Source organism: Aulonocara sp. 'chitande type north' Nkhata Bay, linkage group LG22 (genome assembly GCF_057382095.1).
Source record: "Aulonocara sp. 'chitande type north' Nkhata Bay isolate Kocher_YH1m ecotype deep benthic linkage group LG22, A_spYH_male_GT1.1, whole genome shotgun sequence".
Classification (NCBI taxonomy): Eukaryota; Metazoa; Chordata; class Actinopteri; order Cichliformes; family Cichlidae; genus Aulonocara; species Aulonocara sp. 'chitande type north' Nkhata Bay.
This window is the reverse complement of record NC_141364.1, coordinates 1,911,268-1,923,987: the sequence shown is the minus strand read 5'-3', so window position 1 is coordinate 1,923,987 and position 12,720 is coordinate 1,911,268. Positions and strand designations below refer to the sequence as shown.

Sequence of the window (12,720 nt, the reverse complement as noted above, 5' to 3'; positions counted from 1 at the left end):
CCACAGAAATAGAAGCAACCTGAGATCAGACCTGGACAGAAGATTTTAAAATGTCATAAACAATAATAAAAAGATATTTCACAAACAGTTTCTTTGAACCACAGTTATTTAATTTAAATTACGTAAAAAATAATCTTCTGTTGTTTTAAATGTGCTATAAATACACAGGGTTTCACATCAAAGGTTACTTTTACTCAGCAACTTCCACACATAACTCATCTTTCAGTTATATTCACGTGGTGTAGAGGGTACTTTCCCCCGTGGGCTGTGTGACTCTGAGCGCTGCCTCATTCAGAGCATCTCTCTGTCGGACACGCAGCGTGAACTCGGTGTGATCGGGGAGCCGAGGCTTTAAAGGGATTTAAAATGTTCATCGTGGCTTTTCTGCTGCTGTGGGCTCCAGGACTAACGGAGAGCGCCGGTGAGTCCCCGTTTCTAACACAGGCTGTGCCGTTAGTCCCGCGTGTCTGTGGGTCGCTCTTTTATTGAGAAACAAAGAGAGTGAACCTGAGCCGGGCACGAGCCTGAGTTACGTGCTCAGCCAACGAGAGCCCGGATGTCCAATGTTTCTGTGTATTTTTATGTGTAATATCTTTACGCATGTTGGTGAACAGACTTCGGTGAACAGCCTTTACAAAGAGGTTAAATATAGAATTTAAAAAATATCTGTTTTTCAAGTATCTTCACAACTCTGTGTTATTGTACTGACACCAACCAGGCCTTTATCCCCACTTACAATCTTTTTACAGAACTATCGTAATATTTGCTCCCAGTTCTGCTGCTGTTGGCCAGCTTACTCTGACAAAAGACGTGTTTGATGTTAATGAGATTTGTTTAACTGCATAAATAAAGGTTATGTTAAAGTCGCTGCCAAAAACTGATCTAGCTTGTTACACGAATGTTGTTTGTGGCTCAAGATGACTTTGTGTCATCCATGAGGGAAGCATTTGACATGTTTCACATATTATAGCCCAACAACTTACTTATAGCAGTTTAAATACGAGCAGTTTTTGACAAATACTGGCACCGAGCCGGAGGGCGGCGGACAGAGTCTACGCACGTGTGACGGTTACCGTGGAGAAGCAGCGGTTAGTCTTTGTGCGCGTGGTAACACGTGGTTAACGGAAACTCATTCAGCATCAGCTGCACGCGCACAGACACGTCCGTTTGGTTTCGCGCCTTTATTTTATTTACTTTTATCGATCTGTTCATCGATAAAGTCCGGATCAGATGAATTTTCATCCTCATCGATACAGAGACGAGGAAGTAACTTCAAACTTTAACGCCAACATCTACAAATGACGTCACGGTAACGGCGGCCGCGCTCGTGACGTCAGTTCATCTTGAATTTTCACGTTATTTCCCGACTGAGCGTCGTGAACAAAGCGGGGTCCCACTCCCACGCGGTTCCTCTGAGCGGTGAGGTAGAAACAAGTGTCCACGAACCCGGAAATAACCCGTGATTATTTCACAGCGCACAGCCTGCGTGTTTATACTGTGTCACGGTAAAGGTGGCAAACTACAAAATACTGAGCAACACATAAAGTCCACGTTAAGCAGAAACAGATGAAACAGACCGACAGTGACTCAGTGCTACCGCTGTTCTGACCCTCCTATTTAAACTGCTGTAAACATGTCAGCTGTTTCCCTCATCATGATATCCGGTCACTGTGAGCCACAAACAACATTCCTGTCACAAAGTCGAAGCTGCAGTCAGCTTTTGGCAAAGTGACTTTCATATATCCTTTAAAATGGAGTCTTTTTACCAACATAAGTGAAAACATTACACAGAAAACACAGAAACAGTTTTTGGCTCCATATCAGCTCAGCCTGAGTTTGGATTTCAAAATAAGAGCCACTTGAAATTCTGTACAATTTCAAAGTGCAATTATTTTGAAATACAAACTCAGAGTGACTTGATATTGATACTTGATACTGATTCAACTTTACCCAAGAAAACATGAAAACTAGCAGCTCAAAATAAAAATAAATAAGGAAGTCTGAAAAATATCATGTGCACAGAAAACGAGCCCACGCAGTCAGCTTTCTACACTCTGAAGAACAGCTGTCACTGCTGGATTCAACATCTGTTCTCTACAAGAGGAACACACACACACACACACACACACACACACACACACAGTCTGAGTAAAATACAGATGAAGGCTGATCAGTATCGGTACCTTCACAGCTGCAGTTTTGTCGCCTCGCTGGCAGGAAACGTGAAAAAGGAAATCACCAACGGTTTAATGAGAAGTGTCGGTTCCTAAAGAGGCTTAAACAAAGAGAGAGAGCAGACTCAGGATCGTGCACAGGTCAGAGAGGTGTCAGTTTGTGTAGCAGTAACATGACACCCGCTTTGCCTCAGACACCGCTCTGTGTGGTGGCACCACCTCACTGCTCCACCTGAAGCAGCTGTCTGAAGGTCTGGTTCACACATCCTGGTTCACAGAAACGTGACGTTTAAAGCTTTAAAAGCACCGAGACGATGCTCTGCTGTTAGTTTGTCTCTACTTTTCTAACTGATCTGTGATCAGTGTGAGGATGTGGTGTGAGCGCTGCTCTATAAAGGTTAATAATCAACCACTGACGCTGAGCTCAGTCACAGTTTTCACTAAAGCGCCTCGTTTGACCTGCTCCGTCACCATGGTAACTAATGCTTGACGATGAGAGTTTGGATTGAAGTGAGCAGGAAGATTTCAAATTCTAATTCAAACTTTATTTGTCACATACACAGTCATACACAGTACGATATGCAGTGAAATGCTTACACAACTGCTCGTGACCTAAAATAAAAGACGACAGGAGAGGAAATAAATATGAAAATTAAAATAAAGGGTCAATTTAACTAGGAAGGAATAAAATAAAATATAAAAATTAAAGTTAAAAATAAAATAACTGTACAACAAAATACACAATATAGAAATATATAAGAATATATGAAGAAATATAAGAAACAATAAGAGCAGCTGTACGAGTAATAAATGGTATGAATAAATATAATGTGCAGGGTTGTGTAATCCACATGTGTAAGTGTCTTGTGCAGTGCAAATATGCTTAAAGTGATTTATTTAAGCGACTTGTGATAAAGTGATCCGATTAGATGACCACGCAGTGTAGTTGTGCAGCAGCTACTGGTGTAAACAAAGTCCAGAAAGTCCAGTGTGTGTAAGAACCACATGTGTGGGTCAGTGCTGTGTGGTGGTGTGATTGAGAGACCGTATCGCCTGCGGGAAGAAGCTCCTCCTCAGTCTCTCTGTGTTGGTCTTCAGGGAGCGGAATCGCTTTCCTGACCTCAACAGAGAGAACAGTCTGTTGTTGGGATGGCTGAGGTCCTTCACCATCTTCCTGGCCTTGGTCCAGCACCGCCTGCTGTAGATTGAGTGCAGGTCAGGGAGCTCGGAGCGGATGGTGCGCTCAGCTGACCGCACAACCCTCTGTAGAGCTCGTCTGTCCTGCATGGTGCTGTTCCCGAACCAGGTTAAGATGTTTCCCGTAGGGCTGTGCAATATGACCAAAATCTCATCTCCCGATATAAAACATCTATCGTCCGATAACGATATAAATCACAAAAATGTAACATTTTCTGTAAATTCTGTGAATCTCGTGTTGCTGCAGTGTTTCCAGCTGGGCGTCGTGTACCTGGAGTGTTTTAACGATGCATGAAACGATACATTTTTACACATAAGTTGTAACGGCGCCGTTTCCTTTGTGAGTATTTATTACACGGCGTGCTGCGGGGAAAAGCCTGTTCTAACGTTTGAGTCTAAGGTTTATTTTTTAGCACCTGGCGGCTCTTTTTTGCTTCTCATCCGTAAACTCTGCATACTCTTTCATGTGATTCCGTTTATTTTGATAACACATAAAAACAGGCGCTTGTCCGTCCGTAGTGTGGTTATATTAAATATAAGAGAAAGACCGTGTGTCACCAGGGTGCCAATTTTAAATACACGTAGACATTGAGGGCTAGCAGGAGGGACTATGCGCTTACCTGCTGCTCTCTGGCAGGTAGCTCCATGCCCTCCTGGGTTTTAATTGCACCTTAGAACACACATGCATCAACACTACTATGAGCGGGTGGAGGGAGGTTTGGAGTCTTCTCACACCCCCATTCTCTGCGACCTGCTGGAGCGGGGGGGCTAGGAGGAGGAGTTGGCCGTCCGACTGCGGTCTGGAGTGTGGAGCCTTCCTGCTGCTGCGGAGTCAGGGCGGTCTGCCTCCCCCCACCGCAGGGAAAAGGGTAACACCACCTGGGTCTGGGTGCATTTCCCCCCTCCAGGGGCAAGGGTACCTAGACCCGGTTTGTAGAGTACGCTTGGGGAGTGTGATCGTGTGTACAGCGTCTCTTTATGTCTGTCTCCACGTTGGTTGAGTGTGGAGTGAGTGCATATGAGAGCATGAGGGTGGGAATGGATGTTTGTGTCTGTGTGTGCCTGTATTTCTGTGTCTATATGTCAGGTTGGGTGTCAGGCGCCACCTCTCTGGGGACACCTCAGGCCCTCCAAGGTTTGGAGGCCTATCTCCCCCTACCACCACTTCCCCTGCCAGTGGCGGACTCCCTCAGACATCGGTGCGTTGGTGGTTCTTTGTGTCCGGGGATGGGCGTCCAGGTACACACCGGCTCACTCCTTGGCGGAACCTTTTAAAAACAAGTGCGTCCATGCTCACAGGTGTACACACGGGTGGTCACACCCACAAACTACACCCTTTTTGGCTCCTACCTCAAAGCACACTGTGTTCTGTTGATCTTATGTGCTGCACAATAATGTTTAACATTTAGTATTTACTGTTATATTCACATATATCATTGTGATGTTGTTTATTATGTTCTCAACAGGTGATCCAGGTGATTGATAGATGGATTTTTTGTCTGCTTATTTTGTTGTTTTTGTTTTTTTGCCCTTTAGCCCCGTCCCTCTTCTCTGCTGTTTTTCTTTCAAAGAATAAATAAATAAATAAGAGGAAGAGAGAACTTTAAGAAAGTACACTACATATCGTACTGTGTATGACTGTGTACGTGACAAATAAAATTTGAATTTGAATTTAATACAGCCACTACAGTGACCATCAAAGCGATGAGAAAATATTGCCGTAAACAGTTTATTTTGCTACACCATGAAACAAACGATAGCGTAAAATGAAACGATAGACGTTTTCATATCGTCATCCGATATATATCGTTATATCAAACAGCCCTAGTTTCCCGTCAGGATGCTCTCTATGGTGCACGAGTAAAAGTTCCTGAGCACCTTGGAGGGCAGTTGGAAGTCTCTCAAGCGTCTGAGGTGGTAGAGACGCTGTCGGGCCTTTTTCACCACGGTGTTGATGTGACAGGACCATGACAGGTCCTGCGTGATGTGAACTCCGAGGTATTTGAAGCTGTCCACTCTCTCCACTGGGCACTCGTTGATGACGGGGGTCTGGTAGTTCCTCTCCTGCTTAGTGCTGAAGTCCACTATCAGCTCCTTTGTCTTACTGACGTTTAGAAGGAGGTTGTTCCTCTGGCACCAGTTCTCCAGATTCCTAATCTCCTTCAGGTAGGCCGTCTCGTTGTTATCAGAGATCAGGCCCACCACGACGGTGTCGTCAGCAAACTTGATGATGGTGGTGGAGCTGGTAGTGGCCACACTCATAACGCAGAGAGCTTCGACTGATGCGACTTTATTCTCCCCTCTTTAAACCAGTTTGTGACAATATGGCGCCGTGAAAACTATAAAGACGCACAAACAAATGCCATTCTAACATTTAAGCAGAAAGTGCAGAAATGTTCACATTTTACTATGTAGAAAATTATTTTGATGAAGTCAAATCGTGACATTGACATAAATCAATAGCTTTTAAACAATTTATGTTACATTTAATAAAATGAATTAACGACAAGCTTTCTGTCTCTTAAATACATAAACAATCATTTGCTATCAATAAATCTCTTTCTGCTTCCAAGTGTGCTAATCATGCTGAACCAGCAGCAGCTCCATGCACATCTCTGAGCCAGTCTAACCACAAACAGATGACATGCATATACACAAAAAACGAATTCAACCACATTGAGTAAACTTTCAAAGCTACAGCCTGTGACAGAGAAATAAAATACATAGTTCTGCTCAAGAGTTGGGAGTTTGCCTTGTAATTGGAAGGTTGCCGGTTCGATCCCCGGCTTGGACAGTCTCGGTCGTTGTGTCCTTGGGCAAGACACTTCACCCGTTGCCTACTGGTGGTGGTCGGAGGGCCCGGTGGCGCCAGTGTCCGGCAGCCTCGCCTCTGTCAGTGCGCCCCAGGGTGGCTGTGGCTACAACGTAGCTGCCATCACCAGTGTGTGAATGGGTGGATGGATGACTGGATGTAGTCCTTAGGACTAGTAAAGCGCGATACAAATACAGGCCACTTACCATTGACCCTGCATATCACCTGATAGTTAAACCTTTACTCAAAAAGCATCTCTAGACCCAGCAGTCTTAGCTAATTATAGGCCAATCTCCAACCTTCCTTTATATCAAACATCCTTGAAAGAGTAGTTGTCAAACAGCTAACAGATCATCTGCAGAGGAATGGTTTATTTGAAGAGTTTCAGTCAGGTTTCAGAGCTCATCACAGCACAGAAACAGCTTTAGTGAAGGTTACAAATGATCTTCTTATGGCCTCTGACAGTGGACTCATCTCTGTGCTTGTCCTGCTAGACCTCAGTGCAGCGTTCGATACTGTCGACCATAATATCCTATTAGAGCGATTAGAACATGCTGTAGGTATTACAGGTACTGTGCTGCAGTGGTTTGTATCATATCTATCTAATAGACTCCAGTTTGTGCATGTAAATGGAGAGTCCTCTTCACACACTGAGGTTAATGATGGAGTGTAGCATGTGGGAAAGGTTGTTTTTAACACAGTAAGGCTTCTGTTCCTACTGCTGAGGTGAACAGATAAGTCTTTTATGTTTCATAAAATGCACCCAGAGAGAGGCCTATTTCAAAAACATGAGTGAGATCTGCTGATGCATCTCACCTGTGTTTAATAAAATTTCCTTCTGTGACTTTCAGAGACTCACTCCCTCACCTACATCTACACGGCGCTCTCCAAACCTGTCGGCCTCCCGGGCATCCACGAGTTCACAGCCATGGGTTTGCTGGACAACAGGATGATCGACTACTTTGACAGCGATACTCAGGCAAAGGTTCCCAAACAGAAGTGGATGAGAGAGCGTTTACCTGCTGATTACTGGGATAAAGGCACACAGTCCCGCAAGAGCAAGCAGCAGTGGTTCAAGGTCAACATCGGCATCCTGATGGAGCGAATGAGACAGAATGACTCAGCCAGTAAGTTGTCGCTCCGTTTTAATCCTGACGCACACATCATGGTGTCCTCTCTGAATCTCTGTTCTTCTGATATCTTGTTCATTTCTGTCACTGTTGGTCCTTCAGACCCTCACGTTCTTCAGTGGATGCACGGCTGTGAGGCTGAAACGAATCCTGACGGCACGCTCAGGTTTGTCCGAGGCGTGGACATGTACAGCTACGATGGAGACGACTTCCTGTCCTTCGATGATAGAAGCGGAGTCTGGGTCGCTCCGACTCCCGAGGCAGAAGCCACCAAGAGGAAGTGGGACGGCGTCCAGGTGCTGAAAGAGTACACCAAGGGATACCTGGAGAACGAGTGCATCGATTGGCTGAGCAAGTTTGTGAATTATGGACAACAGCAGCTCAAACAGAAATGTATGTTTGTCATAAATAAAAATAATATTATCATTTATTTATTTTTAAACATTGTTAATAGACTTTTTAGAATTAGTTGTGGTAATATGACCTCACATAATTATTGTGTTCTTGGTCAGTTTCATAGAAGCGCCTTCACTGATGGATTATTCCACTGTCACCGAGTCTCTTTCACGCACCTTTGAGACAAATTGAACCAAAACACACAAAAACCATCAAACTAGAGCCTCACCACGTCTGCCTCGTCTCACACAGTGTGCCAGACGCCACATAAACATCAAACCAACGCACTTATCACTTTCCATTTCCTCCATCCAGCTCCACCTGATCTGCACGTGTTTGCAAAGAACTCCAGAGTGCAGACAAACATCGTCCTCACCTGCCTCGCCACGGGCTTCTACCCCAAAGACGTCACAGTGACGATCAGGAGGAACGAACGTGTTCTGACCGCAGACGACGGCCTGAAGAGCTCAGGACTTCTCCCCAATAACGACGACACGTTCCAGAGGAGAGAGTACGTGGAGGTTTTAAAGTCTGACCCGGCTACATACAGCTGCGAGGTTTTTCACGAAGCGACTGGTGTGAGAATTTCTAAGAGCTGGGGTAAGAAACTGTCATGGTTGTAAAAATGTTCTTTTAACTGGAGACACAAACAGACTCTGCTGTTCACTGTGTAGGTTTCTTCCTGTCCAGTCATCTGATTGGTCAGTTTATGCATCAGTACCACAGCAGTGTAATACCGTGTGCTACCTGACATCCACAGGGGCGCTGTTTCCCTCAGTGTAGTCATCAGCAGAGAGAGCAGTGCTGTTAGTCTGTTTAGAAGCTGCTGTGTTCAGCTTTAAGGGTCACATGTTCCTCACCTGCATAGCTGATTTTCACAGCAGCACAACTGAAAATGAACCAAAGGTGAAGTAATGTTCTTGTTTTGTGTGTTTAGATCTCAGCCTGTTACCTGTTCCTGATGACGATGGATCTGCTGTCACTGGTCTGGTGGCAGCACTCCTGCTCGTGCTCATCGGTGTAGGCGTGATTCTGCTGGTCCTACGTAAAAGACGCAATAATGGTAAGAACGAACAGCCCGTGTGTCAGCACCGGGTGATTTTACGTGTGGCGATGGCACCAAGAATCAGACCATCAAACAAAAGCATCTGACTTTACCCACTCTGTGTGTGTGTGTGTGTTTCTCTGCATGCATGCAGAAACACAGCAGATGAGTTTTAATGCTTGCTGTCTGTCTGTGCTCGCAGGCAGGAGCAGCGCAGATACACCAGAGTCGCAGGAGTTGAACGATGTTCGTCAGGAGTAACAGTGAGTTTCTCTCTCATCGTTCTCAGATGTTTTATTACCTACACGTGTCGATTCTCTGCCCTCAGATGTGTAACTGCCTCCGAGCGTGCACGAGTCACAGTGAAGGCTCATAAGATGAAGCACACAATGAGGCGGTGTGCATGTTTCACGGAGTTTTGTGTGTGCTTGTTTTCTGCACAGTGTATTTATGTTTCATGTGCACATGTTAGTGAATGAGGCTCAGAGTGAGTAATAGCACCATCACCGTCTCTGTCGCCTCCTCTGAGCTGAGGACAGCAGCTGTCCTGACTCTGCTTCCTGCTGTTGTTGCTTGCATGATGTTCCAGATGTTCACAGCTGGTCAGAGGTCTGGACTGCAGGTGGACTTTCTCCTAAGAGTAGATGCAGTCTGCAGTTTAGCATCGTCCTGCTGAAACATGAAAACATCGTCTGGGTGGATGCTCCAAATGCTACCTACCTGTCAGCACTGATGGAGCTTTTCCAGATGTGCCAGCTGCCACACCCAGAGGCACTGATGCCCCTGGAGGTGTGGCAGGTCTCACCACCGTCTTTAAACTTCGTGCTGCCATCACTGTGACACTCTTCTCCACCCACTCCACCCTGCTCTTCTTCACCTCTCCTGTAAAGGAGGAGGAGAACGCCGCCAGACTGACCAGTTAACCTGATGAGTTTCAAACTGTTCCTCCAGCTGTTTCTTTTAACTCAAACTTCCTTTTTTTGTTTACCTCAAACCGACTCTGAGACGCATCACTGCTCAAATTGAGCTAAAGTTTGTATCAATGGGGTTTGCTGGCTATGAGTAACTGAGCATGTAAAATAACGCTGCTGCGTTCATCCCTGCAGATGGAGATCAGAGCTTCCACAAAAGCACATCGAGACTCGGTGGGACCAGATTTACCGAAACAACACAAACATTTGTTGCACTTTACAGGTGGATCAGCATTAAATGGGATTCCATTTAATTCAATGGATGGGTTTAAAGAATTGTTAATGCCCCTTGCAGCCAAATCTACGGTGGCCCTGAGAGGTCCAACTTCAACAACAACAACAACAACAAAAAAAGCAAACAGAAAACACTGCAGAAGCAGACCAAGCACAACCACAGTGTTTCTGGGGACGCAATAATGTGACGGACCGGCTGAGGAAGTGACAGAAACCAAAAGATGTGAAGAGTTGAACTGAAACACGCTTAAAGAAAGCTTTAAGGGTTAATCTGTGAAAATAATGTAATAATAATGTGTGTTTTAATCACATGATTCCTGTAACACATGTTTGCTGTTGGGGGGCAGAGCAGGTCATACAACTCAATTCATTTTTATTTATATGGCACCAAATCACAACAACAGCCTCAATGCGATTTTTCTGCATTTTTCTGCTTTTGTTGTGTTTTGTGTGTTTTTGAAGCTGGCGGCACGGTGGCATTGTGTTTGGCACTGTTGCCTCACAACAAAATGGTCCTGAGTTCAATTCAGGCAGTGTTTCTGTATGAAGTCTGCATGTTCTCCCTGTGTTTGTGTGGGTTCGTCCAAGGACATGCAGTTTGTAAGGATAGCTTAATTGATTAACCTACATTGCCCGTGAGTGTGAATGGTTGTGTGTCTCTGTGTGTCAGCCTTGCCACAGGCTGGTGACCTGTCCAGGGTTTACCCCGCCTTTCGCTCTATGGCAGCTGAGGCTCCAGTGACCCTGAAGTGGATGGATGGGTGTTTTTAAAGCTGCGGTGCGCGTCACGTCTCAGGGCAGTATCAGAGTTTAAGTCGCACGTCAGTGTTTTTTAAAGCAGCTCAGAGCCTGAGAACATGTTTGGTCTGACATGATGCTACAAAATATATGTGCTTTAAGTTTACACATTTTGACCCACAGCGGTAAAATTCTGATGACGCGGTGTCATCACACGGTTGGGTGGGCGAGGTGTGCGCACACTCGTGGCTGCGAGAACTCGAGAACGAGGTGATGTAGGACGTTGCCGCCAGTATTTTCTAAACTGGTAACTAAAGACGGCACAGGTTTAATCATCTTTGTTTCTAACATACAGACCGTCACTGTGGTATCATTAACGCTAACCGTCACGCCATCATGAGGGTGAGCAGTTAGAGTACAGGAAACACAACTATGACACTGATTTCATGTTTTAATAAATCGGTGGAATATCTGCTGTATGACTCTGTGACTTTGTGTTTTCACTGTGTGATGATGAATAATGACGAGGTCAATAAAAGCAGGACTGACAGGTGTTTAACATTTAATGCTTTTAATTTGAAAAATGTAATGAACGTTAATATTTCTGGGACCAACTTTTGTTCTGTGTGCAGGTCACTCGTTATTCTGCTGTGGTTGTTTTAAAGTGCTTTATAAATAAAGGTGATGATGAATAAACAAACAAACATAACTTTACTGTTGTGTTTTTGTTCCACTGTTAAATATTTAGATATATTTTAGGAAGCATAAAACAAATGTTACAGAGTTTTAATGCTTCTGTATTTTTATTTTCTATAACTAATAAAGTGAAATCGATGAGTTTCTGTCCTGAACATCTTCTGAGGTATTTTAATGGCGCGTTTCTTTGACACTACTTCATTCTAGTCGTTGCTTTTTACCCTAGTACAGATATTTTACACACGGAGTTATTTTGGGAAATATTTTTTAGAATAAAGACTTAAAGTGATAATAAATCTTTTTTTAAGTCAGAGCTGGCTGTGTTTGCAGTCATTCATTGAACTTAATATTTATGGATGCATTTTGCACTGCTCTCTTGCACAACGTCTGTCTTACTTGTGTCTGTTTTAACTTTAAATTTAGATTTTACTTTAGTTTCTATATAATGCTATATAATGATGTGCTACGTCAGCGGTCTCCAACCTTTTTTGCGCCACGGACCGGTTTATGCCTGACAATATTTTCACGGACCGGCCTTTAAGGTGTCGCGGATAAATACAACAGAGTAAAACTAGTACCGGTACCTAAAAACAGAAGATTTATTCATAACACACGTGAAAAGACCCAGGAAAACAGAGTAAACGATCAAAACGATAACAAAATAACACTGAAAACCGATAAAAACCCTGAAAACCACACATTTCACACCTGAGCCTCAGCTCTCGTGGCCCGGTACCAAACGACTCACGGACCGGTACCGGTCCGAGGCCCGGGGGTTGGGGACCGCTGTACTACGTGATTGCTAGCGACACAGCTATGTTAGCATAGCATTAGCACAGTGAAGCTGGAGGATGAACGCTAACTTTTTTCCACTAAAAGTTAACGTTAAGGTTCCTGATGGTTAGAAACAAATGCAATCGCATGGCAGGATGCTGTAAACGGACCAAACTTCAGTCAGGAGAACAACTGAGATAATCCATCCACAATACGAGGTTAGTCATTCATATACTGCTGCTGGGCTGTAGTTACATCGTAAGGGTTTAAAAACTGAGCTTTAAAATGAACAGTGATGATAAAAACCGTGAGAGGCCGACAGGGATCACTGACTGTTTTTAGGGGCTTGTTCAGATTAAATAGAACAAGATACAAAACATTAAAACAAGTTAAAAACACAACAGCCTTAATAAACAGAGGGTAGTTTGTACCTGGAGGCAGGATTCATACGTCATCACGTAAAGATAAAAACGAGTCAATAAGGGACAAACATGCAGCTCTGTCAGAGCAGAGGAGGGAGCTGAAAATGTGACGTCGGGAGATGAAGCGCAGC

General features: G+C 44.4%; 1 protein-coding gene across 3 annotated transcripts; it reads left to right on the top strand.

Moving 5' to 3' along the window:
• The first annotated feature begins 286 nt into the window (after positions 1 to 286).
• Positions 287 to 11,392, top strand: LOC147303152 (major histocompatibility complex class I-related protein 1-like). Of its 3 annotated transcripts, none has more exons than XM_086280200.1 (7): positions 287 to 421; positions 7,035 to 7,310; positions 7,416 to 7,706; positions 8,025 to 8,309; positions 8,647 to 8,772; positions 8,957 to 9,017; positions 9,344 to 11,392. In XM_086280200.1, the coding sequence occupies exons 1-6, from the start codon at positions 367 to 369 to the stop codon at positions 9,013 to 9,015; spliced, it is 1,092 nt and encodes a 363-aa protein (XP_086136326.1). In that variant the 5' UTR covers positions 287 to 366; the 3' UTR covers positions 9,016 to 9,017; positions 9,344 to 11,392. The 3 variants fall into 3 exon arrangements, with proteins under 3 accessions (XP_086136326.1, XP_086136325.1, XP_086136327.1); XM_086280199.1 differs by having other exon boundaries at positions 9,861 to 11,388; XM_086280201.1 differs by lacking the exon at positions 287 to 421 and adding an exon at positions 1,237 to 1,419 and having other exon boundaries at positions 9,861 to 11,387.
• Positions 11,393 to 12,720: the final 1,328 nt, after the last annotated feature.